The sequence below is a fragment of the Azolla caroliniana genome, unplaced genomic scaffold (genome assembly GCF_043228905.1).
Source record: "Azolla caroliniana isolate FFs.n. ecotype wild unplaced genomic scaffold, voAzoCaro1.0.p SCAF_21, whole genome shotgun sequence".
Lineage (NCBI taxonomy): Eukaryota > Viridiplantae > Streptophyta > Polypodiopsida > Salviniales > Salviniaceae > Azolla > Azolla caroliniana.
In genome coordinates this window covers 6,388,687-6,409,361 of record NW_028230456.1, presented here as the reverse complement: position 1 = coordinate 6,409,361, position 20,675 = coordinate 6,388,687, and the positions used below count along the sequence as shown (strand labels likewise).

Genomic DNA, 20,675 nt, shown 5'->3' with positions numbered 1-20,675 from the left:
CTATCTAAGTAACTACGAAGTTACATGGTTGACTAAATAACTAAACTAAGTTGAGCTTGATCTCTCAACACATATATATCTCCAACCAACTCATCTTTTACTTTGGTTATGCTCACCTCATTCATCTTGAAAAATCCTTGATGTTGCTTTTTCCTGTTCTCGTGGTCGACCCTTAATAATTTTAATCCAGCTACTTGAGCCGACCACTACTTCCAATTGTCGTCCAGAGGCTTTTGTGATGGCCTAATGCACTTTTTTCTTGTGTCTGTTCAAGATGGCCTGTACCTTTTCCTCTCCCATGCTGAGTCAATATTTTAAAGCACTGATTTCATTTTTTAGCTCTTCTTGTCGACTTGCCGCGGAGTCGTGCTCCAACATCACTTTTGCTTCTGCCATGATGAGTGTGTTTCGCACCTGTTAATACTTATCGATGAGTTGTTGGTAGCGTTGAGTCATGTCCTCTTTGTCGGCTTCGAATGTAGCAATGTGCTTCTTATTTAACTCTTCCTATGTGTTAAGAGTTGCTTGGAGGTCATCGGCCATTCTTTGTTTCCTATTAAAATGGATTTTGAGACATGTAAGTTGACCATTGAATTGATCCATTTCCTCCTGCCTAGTTTGAAGTGTGTCCTAAAGTTTTGTCTAGAACCCTTCCATCTGATGATGTGCCTTCCGGTGTCAGCCTCGAATGCTTTGGACTTTGGTGTCTGCTTCTTTTATTTGTTTATTGGCACATTTGATTATATCATTTTTTTCTTGCAATTGTTCCCATAGCCGCCTGTCGGGTACATGCGAAATCACATGTTCGTACATTTGAAGTCGTTCCTCCGCTACCTGCAACTTCGACTCTACTTGTTGCAATTGGACCGTTAATTCCTCATTGGTTGGGAAGGACCATGAGATTGCTATATTAAGCTCCTTATTAGGCAATTATTCACCCTCGACAACTTGTGTTCTTAACACACATAAATCTAAAATTTCCTTGGCCATTATGAAGTTCAACATTTAAATTTAGAGAGTGGGTGATACCATTTGCCTTATTTTCAATTTCCATTGTACAATTCTTAATTAGTGCTCGCCTCCAAATAGGTTGTGCGACCCAATCATCGTGTGCAATGTGCACCACCAATATTCCCAAGCTCCGCGCAATGTTGACCACTTTTATAGTAAAGGACACAATTAGGACTTTCCGTTCATGTTGCGACTCAAGATTATAATAGGGCGGAAGTTCAAATCTCTAGCCTCCCCTTGTTACATTGCACCATTGAATTAAATCAACAAAGAGCTAATCCTTTTGTGACAAACATTGTTTCACTACTCGAAGGGAAGACAAGAAGTAATCTTATTCCTTGCAAGAAATGATTTAACGACATTACGTATAGGTATATTATTGTACTTTTATATATGCTTACATTAACCAATGCTTGGTCATTAAGCTTGTCTTCACTTATGTATTGATGTTGGGAATGAATATGTGATGTATGAACCCATATAATATAGGCCTTACTACTACATTGGAAACACATGCATGATTATGGGTGTGCCATCTTGTTTTGATTATTTACCCTCGGATCAGTTCATCCACATTTGTATTTTGTAGTAACAAAATATTTTTTATTTAATTGTTTTCTTAGTTTAAATTTTGTTTTTCAGAAGTGAGCTATTAATAAACTAGAAACACTTGCATTAGAGGCAAGATTATTCTTATGGTGTTGCATACTTTGGGTATTAACTGTTGGGATTCATCTTCAATGAAGACATATTGTCTCAACAAGATGTAGTAGATGTATAATCCGTTTAGAATCAATGAAGCATTTTGTTCTAGTATTTCCACTTGAAAGTAAACATTTTGTGAACAGAGTAATGCATCATCAACTTACAATGATTTCCAAGACTTCGGTTTGGATTTTTTTCTTTTCTTTTTAGATATTTCTTCTTATTACCACAGTGTTCACATATTATATCTAAGTTTTTAATTGGGTAAGCTTTTTAGAATTATAGACTATATGGATATCACATGAGCACATGATCTTCAATTAACCAATTGCAAACGAGTTCTTCCTTGAGTGTTATCTTAGGTTGTCATTGTCTTGTTGTCTCCAGGTTCATCATATATCCTTTGGCATAACATTGTCATTTTCCTCACTTTTAGGTTTTCATTAGTAATATAAAACATTACTTTAAAAATGAGAAACACATGAAGTTTGTTTTATTAATTTGGTAAAACATTTCAACACATGCAAGTATAAGTTTAAATTACACTACTTTGAGCATTCTCCAACAATATGAAAGGTGGATGCACACAAATACTAGAAGACTCCTTTGTGAATTTTAAGATTATGCCCTAGCACCATTTTCTTAGTACACTTAATAAACTAATTGCCATGTCCAACATAAGTGGATATTATGCATATCCATACGACCATAAGCATATTGTTCATATTTCATCATAAATAGGATAGTACACCATCGCCTACTAGTATGACAATATTTTGTTATGAAATGTATTGATTAACTAGATTATCACACAATGTTCATTGTAAGTGGATATCACATATTTAATGTGTTCATGGGATGTAACATGGATAATTTTAACCATAATTGAATAAAGTAATGATAAGTCATTTAGTCATGAATCATAATTATGTGTGTCCATATGTGTGGAATATCACATCATCGATCATGTGGTGGTGGATTATAATGTGTCAATGAATAAAATTATTGTGTGTTCTCATCAATCTTGTAATTCAAATTGACTTGTGAAAGGTTGTTCGTCATGCAATTCACACTAACCCATACTTGGTTATGAAGAAGAGGAATAGCTAGACACTAGATGGAAGAGGAATACATAGGTAAGCTCCTCCTTTATACGTGGCACATTTGTCAACAGTTATTTGCCAAACCATGGCCAATTAATTTGTAGATGAGGAATTATTCCACAATACAATTTAAGAGGAAGAGGAATACAACAATTAACCTAATTTATATATGCAATATTGCAATTTCTAGCATGAACACGAAAATGAACAAGGGCATGGGCATGGAAAACATTTCAAGACTAGTTTTGTACATTTGCATGTGTGCTTGCAAAGGCGGCCATAATACACCAAAAGGCACCCCCAAAATTCCATCATTCATTCAATGGGAAGCATGCACGTTCTTGACCACTTTTGAAGTTTGGTCCCTTGATTTCTTAAAAGTAGAAGTTAATGAGAAGTTTGAGGAAACCGAGGTCCAAGACATGAAGCCACGCACTCTGTATCTACCAATCTACATTCCCTTTTGATATGATTGAACTGCGACAAAGTATATGGAGTGTCCCTTTAGTTTCTTAAATACATGTTACAAATGAAATGGTTTGAAGGGTTGAAGTTAGGAGTCGGGATATGGTGGTCCATTATAAAACCACGACAATAAAAGGAAAGAACATGAGGTATAGAGACAAGAGTGTGCATTGATAATAAAAATGCCAATGCCAATTATATGACTATATATATATACACACACCTAGGGTCCCCCTTCTTTAATGAAAGAAAAAGAGAACCACGCTAATTGTTTTGTTTCTTCGCTAACCACACATTAATAGACTATTCTTCATTCTTTTATATTGTCATTTACATCCAATTCAATCCTCCGATGTGTCAAATTAGTAGCTGGATGATGGGTGACATGCCAAAGCTTCACGAATTATATTGATCATCGTAAGAAAAATATTACATATACGTGTCGACAAAAAATAATAGAAATCAATGACGGGATGATGAGACAAAAGCAATCTCTTATCAAATTATTGCATAAAAATGATTTCTGTCCTATATTGAATGATATGATTTCTATGTATCTCATGTTGTTTCGGAAAATAAATAAATTTGTGGCTCCTTTCTCACCTCGTCACCTCTATCCTTCCCTTGCCCCCATAAAATTCATTCTTTTCCTTTAAGATCATTATGCAAATAAAATACTCTACTACTATAATCACTCTTATAGCTAACAACTCTCAAGTGTAGAAGATGTTTAACCAATGATTAAGTGTATGGCTCTCAATATACAAGATATATAGAATCCATTAAATACAATTGTTACATGCATTCATCTGAGCAATACTACCCTTGTGTTTTAGGCATGTCAAGTCGTAGTTTACTTGTCTCCTTCACTAATTACATGGTGTATATGAGTAAAACCAACTCTTGTATTTAAAATCATGGTTTGTCGACTGATTAATTATTCACTTATAATAAGGCTTTGAAATCATTCATCGATATATTCATAATATTTATTCCACATTTCATTAGTAACATGTTTAATATTTTCATTGGTACCCCCACCTAGTTTACATGTAGTTTGATATATATATCATGGAGTTCTTTACAAGGGTTTTGTCAGCAAATACAAGGTCTAGAGAGAATAATGTCAACAAGTTGTTGGAGTCTCAAAGTATTATCCAAGCTTTCAAGGAAAATTTGGTACTTATTATAACTTTCTCTGACCTCATGAATTCTTATTAATTCATAGAAAACAATTGGCAAATTCTGTTGCAATAATGAGTCATAGATTGACTTTAATGCAAGCATTTCTTTTTAACATAATTATTTGGATTATGGTCAATTTCATTAAAGCTTTTTTTATAACCCTAGATTAATCTCAATTGTGGTAATGGATTTTGTGACAGGAGGGGCTCCAAAATTTTGTGCAAGACAAAGAAAATCATGAGGTTCGGAGTTTGATGGATATGCTCTACGATTCATCATTCCCCGAAGAGCAAGTAAAACATTCATTTCATTAAGTATATAATTATAAAATAGTCCTTTGGTGATTAATGAATTTCCATACTAGAGCAACATATGAGTTCCATAAACCTTTAACATTGTACAATGTAAACTACTTGGCAATGAATGCTTTTTAGTGCCACATACATTTTCTTGATTGTGGTGTATAATTTAACACTCAATACCACTAATGCAAATATCTGATGTGAAGCAATACATATTCATATATTGTTTGCAGATGTTCATGAAGGCTCCTGTTCGAACAAGGTTGCAAGCTAGGAAGGAACTTGTACTGAGAATCCTAGGGGGCTTGGACACTATAGGTATGAAATACAAATACACATACATATAATTGAACGAAATTGAAGGTGAAAATCACATGTGTCTCTATTCTCCTTGGCATGCAAAACACAATCATAGTAGAAAATTAGAGTTTAGCAAACACCACATATACTGAGGAAAATGTTTAGTAAACATGTTTATTAGATGTGGAAATTACATAAAATATGCTTGTTTATTTCTTATGATGATTGGAAAGTCATGAAAATATGTAGGCATTCCGGTAACACGACAAATGGTGGCCTTTGTGAGGAAACATGGGGTGGACATGATCGCAGAGACGATACTAAAACTGATGGAGATTTTGGCACCACTAATGGAGAACAAATCGGCACCCGAGTTCACAACCGACGATGTATTGGATGCTATGGACTTTGAATGGCATTCCGCAAAAAGTACGAACAACTCGAAGAATACTTCTATGGGGAGCCCTAGTCTCATTAAATCCATCGCCAACTCAGTTAGCAATAGTAATAGTCCCTCAAGAGCGAGTGTCGCATCGGTCACGGACATAGTTGATGGAAATAAACCAAGTAGTATTACAATACAACCTTTTAGTCGAACCATCTCAGACAAAAGCATCTTTTCTCGATCGCTCGAGGCCACATCCATCAAATCTCTTCGAGATGTCAAGCAAAGCAATTTCAATGCCAAGTCTTCTCAAGTTAGTAGTGGCACTCCCCAATCGATCCCGGATACTAGTAATGCAAGCTCTACTAGTAATAGTGGTGACCATCATCAAATAAGGTTATCCTCTTACCGACGACTAGATGGCAATGTCTCGCCAAAGTTATCAAATTTACCGGATCGTGAACGACTACCGGAGAAAAGGTCCAATCATGTTAGGGACAAGAATGCTAGCTCCATGGGGCTATCTCATGAATCGGGTAAAGCATCGATTTTGTTAGATATTTTTGTGCAATCTATAACAAAATCGCACTCCAGCATTACTTTCCCCGAATTTGTTTTGCACAAACTTATGTGAATCTCTCTACTTGTTATGATCACCAGACTCATTAATGCCCAGCGGTAATTCGGAGAACAGAGCATTAAGCATGTCGGGGGATACCGAGACCAAAACCGATTTGTCTACTTCTAGTTCGAATGCTCCGGATTCATCTATTTCCAGTTCGAATGCTCCGGATTTTTCTACTTCTAGTTTGAATGCTCCGGATTTTTCTTCTAGTTCGAATGCTCCGGATGATGTGAACATAGGTGGTAATGCACCGTCACGAGAAAGTGTGGATCATGCTGGTGAATCTAGGGATACTTATACCTCAGAAGATCCAGTTATGGATTCTAGGTCACAACAAGAAGAGATGGTTATGGTTGGTAGTTCTCATGATGGTGGTTCATCCTTTATACAAGAAGATCATATGTTGATCCCGATAAGCATGAATGCCGACGAATATATCCCTATCCTATCCTTCGAGGAAAGTATTACTAGTGACAATGTTGGTGTTGGCACACTAGAAGATGGTAATTCTCATGAAGACCACACCCAAGAATCTGAAATTGTTCAAGCTGAATGCGAGACTAATGCCGATCAATCTTCGTGCATTCTTCTTCTAACTGAACCCATGGAAGAAACTTCGATTACACACAATGATGGCCATGGTGATGGTGATGGTGATGGTGATGGTGATGGTGATGGTGATGGTGATGGTGATGATGATGGTGATATAATGGATCTCCATCATCTCAGAACAGCAACATATCCTATAATGGAGTTTTCTAATGAGATGTCTTCTTGTGACCACATTTCTAGTTTACCTGTCAATCATCAAATTTTGGCTCATACCGATCCGGCAATAGACAGTATTTGTGTTGAGGATGAAACTCTACCCAACCTTAGTGATGCCAATGATTTTCAGGGAGAAGTAACACCTCAATATGTGAGCCAATTTGTTGAGAACATAACTGATGAACCAATCTATGAGTTTTATGACGATATGATTCAGATTCATCATCGTCCCTCCATAGATATGGATGGTCATGGTGACAATTTTTGCTATGCACCTATAGTTGAAGGCATACATTTCATTCAAACTCTTCCTGAAGATGTGTCGGACGTATTCAATGGAAAAGCTTCCTTACCAATATCACTAGAGCCCAATATGGATATTGTCCCCAACACAAGTATTTGTTCTTGTGACAATGTTCCAATATCTAATGATATTGATCCCAATTCAGCAAAGGATGAAAACATGGACGCAATCTCTGTTGATGACGAGTTGAACGTAAACATCAATGTGGATCAAAATACGGATGAAATCTCCGTCGATGACAATGTTCCAATATCTAACGATGTTGATCCCAATTCAACAAAGGATCAAAACATGGACACAATCTCTATTGATGACGAGTCGAACGTACAGATCAATGAGGATCAAAACACGGACGAAATCTCCATTGGTGATAATGATGCGTCGAACTTACAGATCAATAAGGATTATCTGACACTAGATCAGTCGATAATACCAGATATCCAGTGCGAAAATCTCACGAAGGATGTTGAAGATGTGCAATGTGCTCATTTGATCGAAATATATTGTGCCAATACACATAATCCATGTGATGATGAGAAAGTCGCCAATGGCACTATCATCCCCGAAGAGTCAGAAGGTGCTGAAAAAACATTCCCAGTTCCAGTTATCATCTTGGATCAAGAAACCACAGATTCTCGTGTAGATGAAGTGGATGCAAACACTTCAATGATTAATTTATTAGACAAGGATATTGATAATAAGTTTGTAGTAGAATGTGCAAATATTGACATGATTGATCATGATGATGTGCCTGTCCATGATCAAGGGCAATTATATGTCCAAATTGCAGATTCAGATAGACCTCATATGAACCTTGATAAACAAGAACCTACTAATTCTCACAATCAGGATGATTTGTACAAAGGTTCACACCCACTAGACCATGACCAAAGTGATGGTATTGATTCAATCAAATGCATGACCAATAATGCCATGGATATGGAGAATGAACAAATGAATCAGCAAGATTTAACTTTGGTTAATAGGCAACTTCACATGAGGAGTCAAAGTGACCAAACTTTGATGTGGCACTTATCCGAAGTGATGAAAGCTTATAAGGCTAACAACTTATCGGCTAGTTATCACGGAGGTGAAATTGCATGTCGTGATCAATATGATGTTAATTCATATCCAGTTAACCTAAGGCTGAGATTTAGTGAATGTCATAGGACAATTGAATCAATGGATCTTGACTACATGAATAATAGAGATCCTTCGATCAAGTATGGTGGAAATATGTCCAAATTGTGGATGAAAGGTCATAACGAGAAGGACAACATAAGCACTAGTACTGAAGAATCAGGGCCATCATCATCGAGTGATGTTTCCCCCATCGAATCAATATCTTCTAGTCCATCTGCACACCACTTATTATCTGGTATACTAATATTGTAAGACATTATTTCTACATGTTAGGTATATTCAAGGTGAGATGGTTGAATTCATTTTCTTAACTTTAAAAAAGCAGATGAGGTGGAGTTCTCCAATGGAAGTCCTTATGGTTACAATGATATGAACCAACAAGGGACTATATCGAATTCAATGTCTACATTATTATCCACTGAGGAGCAGCAGCAACAAAGAAGTGGATTAAAAGATGGAGGTAAGTTCTGATTTCAATTCTTCATTGAGAATGTACAAATTTTAGGGTTTCGGGTGTCAAGTAGGAGATTCCACAGTCTCCATCATAGTGTTCACTGTTAAATATTGTAGTTTGTTAGGCAAACATGAATCATGAGGGAAAGTGTGGAGCTTGCCCATATGTCATGGGAAAATTTCAAAAAAAAATAGCAGGGAAAGTGGATTCTCTGTCCATGGGATCAGCCCTCCCCCATTGATCATAACCAATCTCCTGTGGAGGTTAAAAAAGATATTTCATCCTTGTGAAAAAATGTGTCTTCACAACTTCTATGTGAATTAATTCTAGCACTTCATATAGGTTTCTTAATTAATGGGGTTTTGCTTGATGTTTCTTCATCTTTTATTATGTTAGGCCCATCTTTCATTAATGATAGTGTACAAGAGATCCCACAAAGAGAGATTACGGAAGGGGACATATTAGAAACCGATGATGTAATCGCATCTAACCATAAACCAGAGATGCAAACTCATTCGATCAGTGAAGATCTCATCGGAAATCTCTTGCATATTGAATCTAGTAGGAAGGAATCAATGCATAATTTGCTATCACACAAACAGAGCTGCGATTCCCGAAGTTTCGGGTACAGGAATCCGAGTTTGATACCAATGCCACAAGATGACGGTACGGATGCTCGACAGATAATGCCGGAGTGTTCCAAGAATGATCAGGAGGGGATTTCCACATCCTCAGAGAAGATTCATGATGATGAGTTAATGAGCACGAATGAGTACACCGGAGAGAAAGATCAGTACTGTGCGGGCATGGCGAGCAGTTCGTCTTCTATATCTTTTCTTTCCGAGATGTCATACAATTCATCTCCCGAGAGATCCGTAAGTACTGACCGAGATTTTGGTAGCTGTGATGGGCAGTGTATGTCTTCAGTGCAAATCACGGGATCGCAGATGAAATCGAGCGGCGACAGTGGCACTTCACAACGCGATCGCGAGTCTGGAGGGACAATTCATAAGAAGGAGAGCAATATTCATGTGTTAAGTCATGAGAAATTGGAGACTTATAACAAGAGTGCAAGTGACAGGAGTTATGTGGAATTGTTGAGCTCAAGTGGTTTGGATGAAGATGCAAAGCCAACAATGGCACATAATGATGGACATGGCCATGGCCATGGTGATGGTCATGGTGATGGTCATGGTGATGGTCATGGTGATGATGGTAATGGTGATGATGATGATGATGAACATGAATTAACTCACCTCATACTTAAAGATAACGCCAAGCCGAATGGGTTGCCAAAGATTTCTGAAGAATTAATGCACAATGAGCTCGATCAATCACTGTGAGGATCCCAAACCCTAAATATTGTCTTTACTGTTTTTCTTCACTGATTAAGGCGCCTCAAATGACTGTTCCTTCTTCTCCTTTTCCTTGCTTTCTCGCCCTAATTTCGACAGAACAGAGGATTGAATGTCTGATAATTCATCAGAAATTTGGTTACTCTGTTCTGGGAAGGAAGGGAAAACGTTCACTCTGTTCTTCCCAAAATACTCGTCGTATTTTCTTAATTCAAGAAATACCCCTCGTATTTTCAGAATACCCAAAATACCCCTAGTATTTTTCAGAATTCCCAAAATACCCCTACACGTTCAATACTTTCTTTCAAAAAATGAATTCCCCCTCCCCAATTATAACCCTAATTTATTCCACAAAATCTTATAAATCCGACTAAAAGAGGATATGCCGTATTCTTTCAAAATTCCCACAAAATACCCCTTTGTCTTTTTTCCACCAACAAAGAGCTCTTGGGGGTCATCAATCTGTTATCCGGTTTAGAGTTTAGGGTTTAGGGTTTACTTACGAGCATTACGTTTTTAAACTTTCAATAACTAGGGATTCAAAAGCTTCAATAACCTCTCCATACATGACCCCCCCACCCACATGTTGGACAGGTCTCGAAACTTCCAAATATTCCCCACAATAATACCTACTTGCTACCCTGGTATCTAGACTTTATTGCTTACCGAGTTTTCGTTGTGTTGTGCCACAGATCAAGCTGCGTGAGTCCAGATAACCATGCCTCGCAACAATTACTACTGGGCAAACATCATGATACCATTGTGAAGAGCCCGATGATAAGCTCGCCTAGGAAATTATGGATCAATTCTAGTACTGGTAGTAATAAAGCTTCTCCCACAAACCAGAAGAATATGGGTTGCTTCTCTTGTTTCAGAAAACCTCGCGTTGAATAGTAGTGTGTGGATGGCCGTGATAGCTCACATTTCGCCTATGACCAACCGAACTAAGTCCAAAAGTGGAAAGTGGCAACAGTTGTTATGGTAGCTTGGTAGGGTGATATAGTGTATTTCCTAAGACAAATGACTACCTCGTATTGAGTACTCCTTGGCTATTTACAAAACAAGAAGTTTTGAGTTTGGATGTGTTGAAAATTATATTGAATTCTCACTGTGGTGACAGTCAAGGGAACAAAATCTTCATATGGGAGGTGTAGTTAGTAACCTGGAACAAAAAATACAATTGTATTGTGTTTATATATTTGAGGAATGCATATTTATTATTATTTATTCTTACTCAAAATTAGGAGGCAATTCAACAATATGTACACTATGCATAAATATTACGGTGTTTTGTTATTCTTACTCAAAATTAGGAGGCAATTCAACAATATGTACACTATGCATAATTATTACGGTGACATGCATACATTTTATGTTTAGACACTCAACAAAAACATGGATAAGGGTAATAATGTTTTTCTTTTGTGTTCATAGATATTAAGGAACAAGGTTTTTTCAATTCATGAATTGGACTGTTATCTTTTGCAAGCACTAGACCACAACATCTAGGATTCTATTCAACATAATAATGTACGAGCAATTCACCCAAAATTCTAACGAGGAAACTCCCACACGTTCTTTTAGGATACCTTTATAAAAGATGAATCAAGAGTTTGAACGAATAATGTGGTGCCCATTCCTTCAAGCTCTATTTCCACATCATTCATTCAAACTCTTGCTTCATCTTTCATAAAGAAAGCTTCTACGTTGTTTACTTAATTGAATTACCACACTATTTTATTGCCAATTAATACAACATCATTTAGGTATTCTATCTCAATGTGCATGGTTCACCCATCAAAGACATTATTCAAATTTGTGATAATCATGCACCTTTGCTTGATGCATGCTATCCATATTTGGCTCCCCCTTTAATTAGCATCATTATTTCTCCTCGAAGAAGTTTTCTCAACCAAACTACTTCATGTTCCACATAGCACACCGCCTAACATTCTACTTTTGTTAAGGATAACTATTAATGACACTTGATTTCTTCGTATTATCGCACGAAAAACAAAATTTAGAGGTAGAGATTTCATCCCTTTCATGTCTCAAGTGTAATTTAAATGACAATATCATGCCAATTTTGTCTGTAAGCCAAAATTGATGTCAAACTTAATAATACCCTTCAAGTGCCTTAGGATATGCATCCTCACTTGCCATTGGCTCTTTTGTTCAAAAGACTTTGGTGTGATCTTTGATCATATCTTCGTTAATATTGTCTTGTAGTACACGAATATAGGAACACATGTATTAGAGGTTAATATTTGTCCACTTTCTCCATCTTTTTGCTTCATGTCTTCATTAGCTCTTGCCTGAATCCACTGTCCTTACCCCTGCATCCAATCCTTGAGTCATCCATATATTCTCTCGTCTTATTTTCCAATGTCTATGACAACTAACCCTAATGACTAACCATTTACTACACTAACTTCTCAAGCTCTCCATTGACCACAATTCAATGTATTCACACCAACAAGCACATAAAGATCTTCCTCCTTTAAAGACAAAGTGGAGCAAATAATCAATTTCATTGTTTTACTATTGAAAAGAAACGATTTTGATAAAGTTTACCATGTTTGTTTCTCCATTTACATGGTTTGGAGAAAAATTGTGCATTTCCCATATGTATTATAGCATCAACAAATGAAATGTTATTTTTATGAATATCTTTAATTTTATACCATTAACGATTCCATCAGAAGATGTCCCTATACATTTAAATAGCTTAACATGTGGTGTGAATTTTGATGGGGTGGTACCCTTTTCTTTATTTTATTTTATTTGCCAAGAAAGATACTATAATGTATTAAGAAACACCCTAATATTGTACATGAAGTATGTACATATAAGTAATTACCTCCATGCTAACTTCTAATTGGCGGCTTAAATAAATACTTTGATGTAGAGTAGAACCACTCAACCTTGTTCGATTTCTGCATATGAAATATGCCTTCTTCCCATATGGCATGAAACTCCAATCATCGTAATTCTACTTGTTGCGTATTACCTTTTGTTTTATCCAAAGAACCTCTGAGATTATGCTAATCTCTGTCCAAATCCCCTAAATGATCTAGGCAGGTTTTTTTGTAATATTTTGGAATACCTTCAAATATCTAGCCTTCCAAATATACCAAATTGTGATACTAGTTACCAATTAAAGTTTACTAGTCTCTATTTGTGGATTCATGGGTATAGTTGTTTTTTGCATAACACCATGTCTCATATCAAGAGCATTTGTAACATCATCGTGTTCATATACCATTGGTTGATCTTGTAGTTGTACAACTTTCCTATAGTTGATCAAAACAATTTAGTGAAAACTCATTACAAATATCGTCACAAGCTTGTGGTCAATTTGTAGGACATATATAGGAGTAGAATATGTATGCAAGAAAGCCATTATGCTTATATAATCAAAAGATATAATCTTTGTATTAAAGGCATCATCCTTATGAGGTCCATCATGCACTATATAAAGGCTCATTGAGCTTTTAATATCTATGGCCTCGGTTTTGGCTCAAACCAAACCATTAAGTTGTGGTTTAATGGTTTATTGGTTCCAGAATAATTAAATGGTTCAGTTCGGTTCGGATTATTAATAAATGGTTTAGTTAGGTTCTAAAACTCGAGTTTATCGGTTTATATGTTTAAGTTGTTTGATTTAAAGGTTTATTGATTTTTGGTAAACTTTTTTATTTCTTTAATGATTTATAAATTTAATGGTTTAATTAATATTTTTTATAGGCTTGATTAATTTTAATTAATGATTTTTTTATTGATTTAATTAATTTAACTCAAATGTTTATTTAATTTAATGTATTTTTGTTTATTTAGTTTTTTAATTATTTTGACTTAAATGGTTAGGTTTAAATTTTTACTAAATAGTTCGATTTGGTTTTAACTTTTCCCTAACAAGCTTGGTTAAAATGATTGGTTTTACCTTTTCTTAAATCATTTGGTTTAAATGGCTTGACTGTTCAAAATGGTTTGGTTTGATTTTTGTATAAATGGTTTCGTTCAATTTCAATGTAAACAAATTGAATTGAACCGAGCCCATTAGTAGCTTGTAAATGTTCGTAAAACCATAATTATAACCAATATTGTGTCAAATTATTTTTCCTTCATCAAATGCCAACAATCCATGTTCCATTTCATTATGGCAGTGGATTCTTTGTGTTATGGAAATTTCTCAAAATTGTCGCGGGTGTTAGCATGCTTGATCTTAAACTTGAATATGCAGAGTTTTTTTATAATTAACATAGTGAAATGTAAATAGCGCCAACCAAAAGTTTTACCATGACACTATTGTCTTTAAATATTTGTGAGCTTTGTAATTTTAATAAGAGAATGTTATCAATCTAGACACAATGAATTGCATGGACATAAAATTTGTCTTATTTTATGTGCAATCGTAATGCTTCCACGTAGTGCTTTAGCACATTATGACTTGTGTATCTATGATTTTATTTATTTATTTATTTATTTTCCAAAAAAAACTCCTTCCATTAGTTATAAAGATTTTACAGATGAGATTATTATATACAAATCCCTATATGGACACGATAGGTCCATCTTATCTGGATGCCCACTGCCTCAAGAAAGGGAGAGGACGACCATTGTTGGATAAAGGCTAGTCGTCGTCTTTCAACTCTATCGGAGTCGCCCTTGAGGCCATCATATTGACTCTTTAGAGTGGCTAAAGCTTCACTCCATATCTCTTGCATTAACATTATTGGTTGCGCGCTTTCGTTGGAGAAGACCTGTCTACAATGTTGTTTCCATAGAATCCAAAGAGTTATTGGGTTGACCAAGTTTAACACAACTTGAGATTTGGCACTAATAGGAGTTGAGTGGATATTGCCGATGGTGGAGCAAAAAATCTCTTGTGCTTTTATAACCAAAGTCATCCCCTCTTCCTAATGCTCATAGTTGACAATTGGGGCCTGCCATGGTAGCCAACATACATTACCCCACTTGATTGAACCTTGCACCTGGCATAATTGCAATAAGCGGCCACCCCCCCCACCCCCCCCATGTATCTATGATTTACCACCTCACGTATATGGTGTATATTAATCTTCAATCTCCTTTATCTTTCATTCCATTACATATTTATGAGTGAACCAAGATCATGCAGAGAGCCCCAATTATTTGCGAATTCAAAGATTGGACAATTTTGTATGTTATAATTAAAATAGCAATGTGTACTAGAGAGTTTCACGCAACATTTTATTATATACAACTAATATACATATATATAATACGACATAAAAGAAGTGATGTCATGTCATTAATGATGTAGCCTAGAAGCCTCTCAAACCCCAACAAAATGCAAAGGCCATTGGCCATGCTTGTCACTAACATCATGTGACTATGGAGGCACATGTTTATTTTTTGTGCTCGTGCCAGAATACTCTCAACCCTTTTTATATAGAGAGATGTTAAGGGAGGAGGAGAAGGGTATTTAGAGATAAGAGAAGGACTATAAAAAGGTTATATGGATATGAGAAAGTGTTAAGATAAAGATAGATAGAGAGAGAGAGAGAATCACGGGAGCATAGAATGTGATAGTGATATAACACACCTTTCTACCAAGAAAAAGTTTTGAAGGCAATTGCTCGAAGGATCACCTTCTAATAAGAAAAAAGTGGTCTCTTTTGGTTGGCACGGTGTGAAACCAATGACATGGAATCAAGAAAATGGCGACAAAAGAAAATCTAATTGTGTGGCTTTCTTTGGGAGTTGTATATACTACCTAGTTGGCTCTCTCTCCCCCTCACAAGTGTTTCTATAGGTAATTTTAGATTTGTTTGTGGGCTACTTCAGAGATCAAAAAGTGAGATGTGATGGATTCCATGCAATTTATATGATAGATATTATCTTGACCCAAGCTGGAGAAAATGAAATGAAACGAAAATTCGCCAGTTGTTCAATGAACAATGTCGAGATGACCACATCTATGACTGAGGTGATAATAACAATATCTCCCAAACAACGAAGTTATCCAATGCCTATTTCATTAGTCGAGAGGAGTTTGTCTCTTGTATCAACTAGCTTTACACCTACGAGGTTGATTTTTGTCTTTTTTACCTAGCCCCATGTGGTGGTTAGTCTGCCTTCGGTCGGTTGGATTGTTAGTGGGTGGGTTGATCTGAAGAAAGAGAGATAGAGGTTATGGGCATTTAGTGAATAAAGAGGAGACATACATGGAGAGTCAAGAGGTTATGGGCATAGAGTATGGGCATCTATTACAAATACATGCCTTTAGAAAAGAAAAGATTCATAATTTGAGAGAGAGAGAGAGAGAGAGAGAGAGAGAGTGTTCCAGTCAACCTAAACATACCCCAATATAATATATGTGTATGTATGCATTATCATTACCATCATCATCATCAGAAGAAGAAGAACAGAACATTTGGCCCAATGTAATGTATGTATGCAGTATCATCATCATCATCATCATCAGAAGAAGAACAGAGCATTTGGAAACTAAAGAAAAACAAAAGGAAATTTTTGGTTTTTCCTAAAATTAAGCACACATACACACATTATCATCACCATCACCATCATCATCATCATCTGAAGAAGAAAAACAGAGCATTTTGGCCTAATGTAATGTATGTATGCAGTATCATCACCATCACTATCATCATCTGAAGAAGAAGAACAGAGCATTCGGAAACTATAGAAAAACAAAAGGAAATTTTGGGTTTTTCCTAAAATTAAGCACACAAACACACACACAAATACACGCAATGGCATCGATCTTTGAGCTTCACAATGTGCGAGTGATCGGGTCGGGTCATGAAGTGGTGGTTCTAGGTCACGGGTTCGGGACCGACCAATCACTATGGAAACATGTCATCCCTCACCTTGTCCACGACTATAGGCTCGTACTCTTCGACAACCTCGGGGCAGGCTCGACCAACCCGGATTACTTTAGTTTCCAGAGATATTCTACCCTCCATGGCTATGCATGTGACCTCATTGCCATCCTCGATGAGCTCCGAGTCACTTCATGCTCTTATATTGGTCACTCTGTCATGGGTATGGTCGGTTGCTTGGCTTCAATTGAACGACCCGATTTATTCACCAAAGTTATCTTAGTCTCTGCTTCCCCAAGGTTAGTGAAGAGTCCAAATTCTTCTCTTGTATGTAGCTAGCTGGAGGATTTTTGGTTCTATGACATAGATATAATATTTTTAGTTAGGTAGTAGAATATTGGTTTTATTACATGGATATGGTCTTTTAGTTAGGTATTAGAATGTTGGTTTTATGACATAGATATGGTCTTTTAGGTTGGTATTAGAATGTTTGGTTTTGCAACATAGAGATGGTCTTTTAGTTAGGTAGTAGAATATTGGTTTTATGACATGGATATGGTCTTTTAGTTTGGTATTAGAATGTTGGTTTTGCAACATAGATAGGGTCTTTTAATTAGGTTGTAGAATGTTGGTTTTGCAACATAGATATGGTCTTTTAATTAGGTTGTAGAATGTTGGTTTTGTAACATAGATGATCTTTTATCTCTTAAGAGTTTGTTTGTTTTTTTGCTTCATATGAGGTCTTTTGTTGAGAGGTTCGATCGACCATTCAAAAGCTTTGGTTTATTTTTTTGGTCCAAATCAGCCCAAAAAAGAACCTCGGAAATTCTTTCTATTTTGTAGGTACTTGAACGATGTGGATTACTTCGGAGGCTTTGAGCAAGAAGACCTCGATCAACTTTTCGACGCAATGCAATCCAACTTCAAGGCATGGGTCTCGGGGTTTGCCCCCTTAGCAGTGGGCGACGACATGGACTCGTTCGCGGTCCAAGAGTTCAGTAGAACTCTCTTCAACGTGAGGCCGGACATTGCGTACACGGTAGCGAAAGTCATCTTCGAGAGTGATTTTAGAGGCATCTTGCCTTACGTGACGGTTCCGTGCCACATTTTGCAAAGTCACAAGGATCTCGCTGTCCCGCTCGTGGTTTCAGACTATCTTCACCAACACCTTGGGTCTAAGAGCATTGTTGAGATTCTACAGACCGAAGGTCATTTGCCTCAACTCAGTTCTCCCGCGGTTATCGTCTCAGCCTTGCGTCGACACTTGTCAATTCAGTTATGACACAACATGACGAAATCCAACCAGAGATCCTGACAAGTTTTTCTTTCTCGACCAAACCCCTCTTTAACGGTTTCTCAAGCATTCTTTTCATTGTGACACATTTTTCAAGGCTGAATCGAATCCATTTGTTCTCTTCAACCAAATTTTTGTGGATTTCTTTTGAGAATCCGTCAATTCTTTCTATGGAAAAAACTCATGTTGAGTTTGTTTTATCGGCAAATTTTCTGGTGATTTCTCTCCGAGTCGTAACTCTTTCATGAATATTGTGCAAGTTCAATGACCAGTGCAACATGTTGCTTTTATCTAATGGCAAACCTTGACAATGTTATTTGTATAATAACCATGTAATGGCAAAATCTCACCTTTGTGTGTGACCACATCATTTATGCTTTTTCTTATTCTCATCATGTTTTTACAATGGAGTTTGGTTTGGTTTATTGTGGAAAAGGTGATTGGTCGTGATGTGTTGGTTATAAAAATGAAATGATCCATTCGTTTACCCTAATTTCTCGGTCTTCAATGGCAATTAATTACCCATCGCGACATATTTGCAATGGCGTTGGATTGTGCTATGAAGGGTGATGAAAAAACAAAATGATGATGTGTAATTGTATGATGGACATGTATGCATATATCTTATCATAAATTGGTCATCCTACCAAACCTTGTGGTGGTAGACCTTGATAGTTGAGCTACACTAAGACATTGATGTTGTGATGGTTGGGGTACAATTGATGCTAAAAGTAGTCAACTCATGCTTGACTATGCAAATGTTTATGGTGGAAAAAAAAGTTTATTAACCTTTTCGTTGAAACGCCTCAAGCACATGCTGTGATGAATGCATGGACATTATGAAATGTGATGCGACATTGGTATGTGTATAAAACATATGTGACAAGAAAAATGTCTTCTTTATTTGAATTATTTATTGAGAAATAAAACGTTTGGGCTAATAACTTGTGAGTAGCTGGTATTGACATAATATCCATCCCTCGCATTGATATGTAAATTTTTATTTCTTGTGAAATTACAATTATGCCTCCTTCCCTTCCTATTATGTTAAGTTAAGACATGGGGAAGTAATAGATTGATTGGAGATCCGAGGTGATGCTATGAATCATGTGATCATCAAGGACAGATTATTAGAGGCACTAAGGATGACATCGCAAGATTTGAAAATGTCAAAACTAGAATATTACGTGTAGAATATTAACCCCCAATGTTGTCCTAGTACATGATAAAAATGTCTGAATGTATCCAATCACATCTCACTACCCCCATGAGCCTTAGCTTTTATAGAACCTTAACACTTCTTGGAAATTTGTTAGACAAGTTAGTTGTGGAGGTAGAATCATGCCATCATCATCCAAATATAAAGATATGCAATATGCAATGAAAACATAGTGGAGGATAAATATCACACACTTATCATGTGCTCAACATATAAGGTAATTTGGGGGAGATATGATGATTTGTTAGACATGCATGATAATGTAATTGTCATAATCAAATGTTCACCAAGAAGGGTGTGTACATAGACCAACCAACTTTAGGTGAAAATTCAAGAAAAAACTCATTGCCCTTTACAACATAAACAAGCCTCGAATCTTTAACCAAATAAGTCTATAACTTTTAGAAATCCCAAATCTAGTTCTACCTATTCAAAATGTCCTTATCCTTCTTTTGTTAAGCCACCATAACATCTTGCGTTGAAATCAACCCATCCCTTGCCATCAGATAAAATTGAATTTTGAACAAGTGGTTACCCTCCCAACCTAATGTCTTTGTTTCCACAAGATCTCCCTCTACAAAGATTTTGCAATCTCTCTCTCCAATGGAGGATGCAAGTGTATGTAATCCAAGCCAACAAACCAAGAAATGGTTGGCTATCACCAACCCATGACCAGCCACTTATTGATAATTGTTCACTACATTCCATCATGTGACCATTGTCTTTATGTTCCAAATTTGATCCATGCCTTCTCAATGAAATAAGGTACCAAGTTCCAACTTTGTCCACGGTTGTTTTCCTTCGAACATATCTTGAAGCATAACTTGAAGGAATGAAACTCTCCGGTGTCATGAAATGCACGTCGCATGTGTGCGGACAAGCACTGAGCCTTTATCGGTGGTGGCGGTGGAGGAACCAAAAGATGGTTTGAGATGATTGTTTTTACCAAGTTAGGTTTCGAACCCGCGAACTTTGAGATAGATTAAATCATTTCCAAATTCCACCAATAGACCAAAACAATCCGTAAATTAATATTTTTATATATATTGAATGACTTAAATAAAGAGGATGTGATTGTCCACACCTCAGATTTCAACCCTCTTTTCGAGAATTTTTAAGCCACGTTGCTCTTTTATTCTCCTCGACACATATATTGTTTTGTTTTTCTCTCTTCCCTTCTTTCTCCTCCCTTTACATAATAAGATGGGAGAAGAACTTTATATAGGGTCT

At 36.4% G+C, this 20,675-nt stretch overlaps 3 protein-coding genes across 3 annotated transcripts; all 3 read left to right on the top strand.

The window, feature by feature from the left end:
* Positions 1 to 3,915: 3,915 nt before the first annotated feature.
* Positions 3,916 to 8,891, top strand: LOC147850528 (uncharacterized). Its single transcript, XM_087336801.1, has 7 exons — positions 3,916 to 4,463; positions 4,670 to 4,762; positions 5,005 to 5,089; positions 5,321 to 5,992; positions 6,117 to 8,531; positions 8,622 to 8,756; positions 8,875 to 8,891. Exons 1-7 carry the CDS (start codon positions 4,356 to 4,358, stop codon positions 8,889 to 8,891), a joined length of 3,525 nt encoding a protein of 1,174 aa, XP_087192927.1. The 5' UTR covers positions 3,916 to 4,355.
* A 248-nt stretch (positions 8,892 to 9,139) lies between these two features.
* Positions 9,140 to 11,238, top strand: LOC147850527 (uncharacterized). Its single transcript, XM_087336143.1, has 2 exons — positions 9,140 to 10,089; positions 10,798 to 11,238. Exons 1-2 carry the CDS (start codon positions 9,140 to 9,142, stop codon positions 10,997 to 10,999), a joined length of 1,152 nt encoding a protein of 383 aa, XP_087192269.1. The 3' UTR covers positions 11,000 to 11,238.
* A 5,270-nt stretch (positions 11,239 to 16,508) lies between these two features.
* LOC147850526 (karrikin insensitive 2 receptor CA-like) lies at positions 16,509 to 18,283 on the top strand. Its single transcript, XM_087336137.1, has 2 exons — positions 16,509 to 17,231; positions 17,776 to 18,283. The coding sequence occupies exons 1-2, from the start codon at positions 16,732 to 16,734 to the stop codon at positions 18,212 to 18,214; spliced, it is 939 nt and encodes a 312-aa protein (XP_087192263.1). The 5' UTR covers positions 16,509 to 16,731; the 3' UTR covers positions 18,215 to 18,283.
* Positions 18,284 to 20,675: the final 2,392 nt, after the last annotated feature.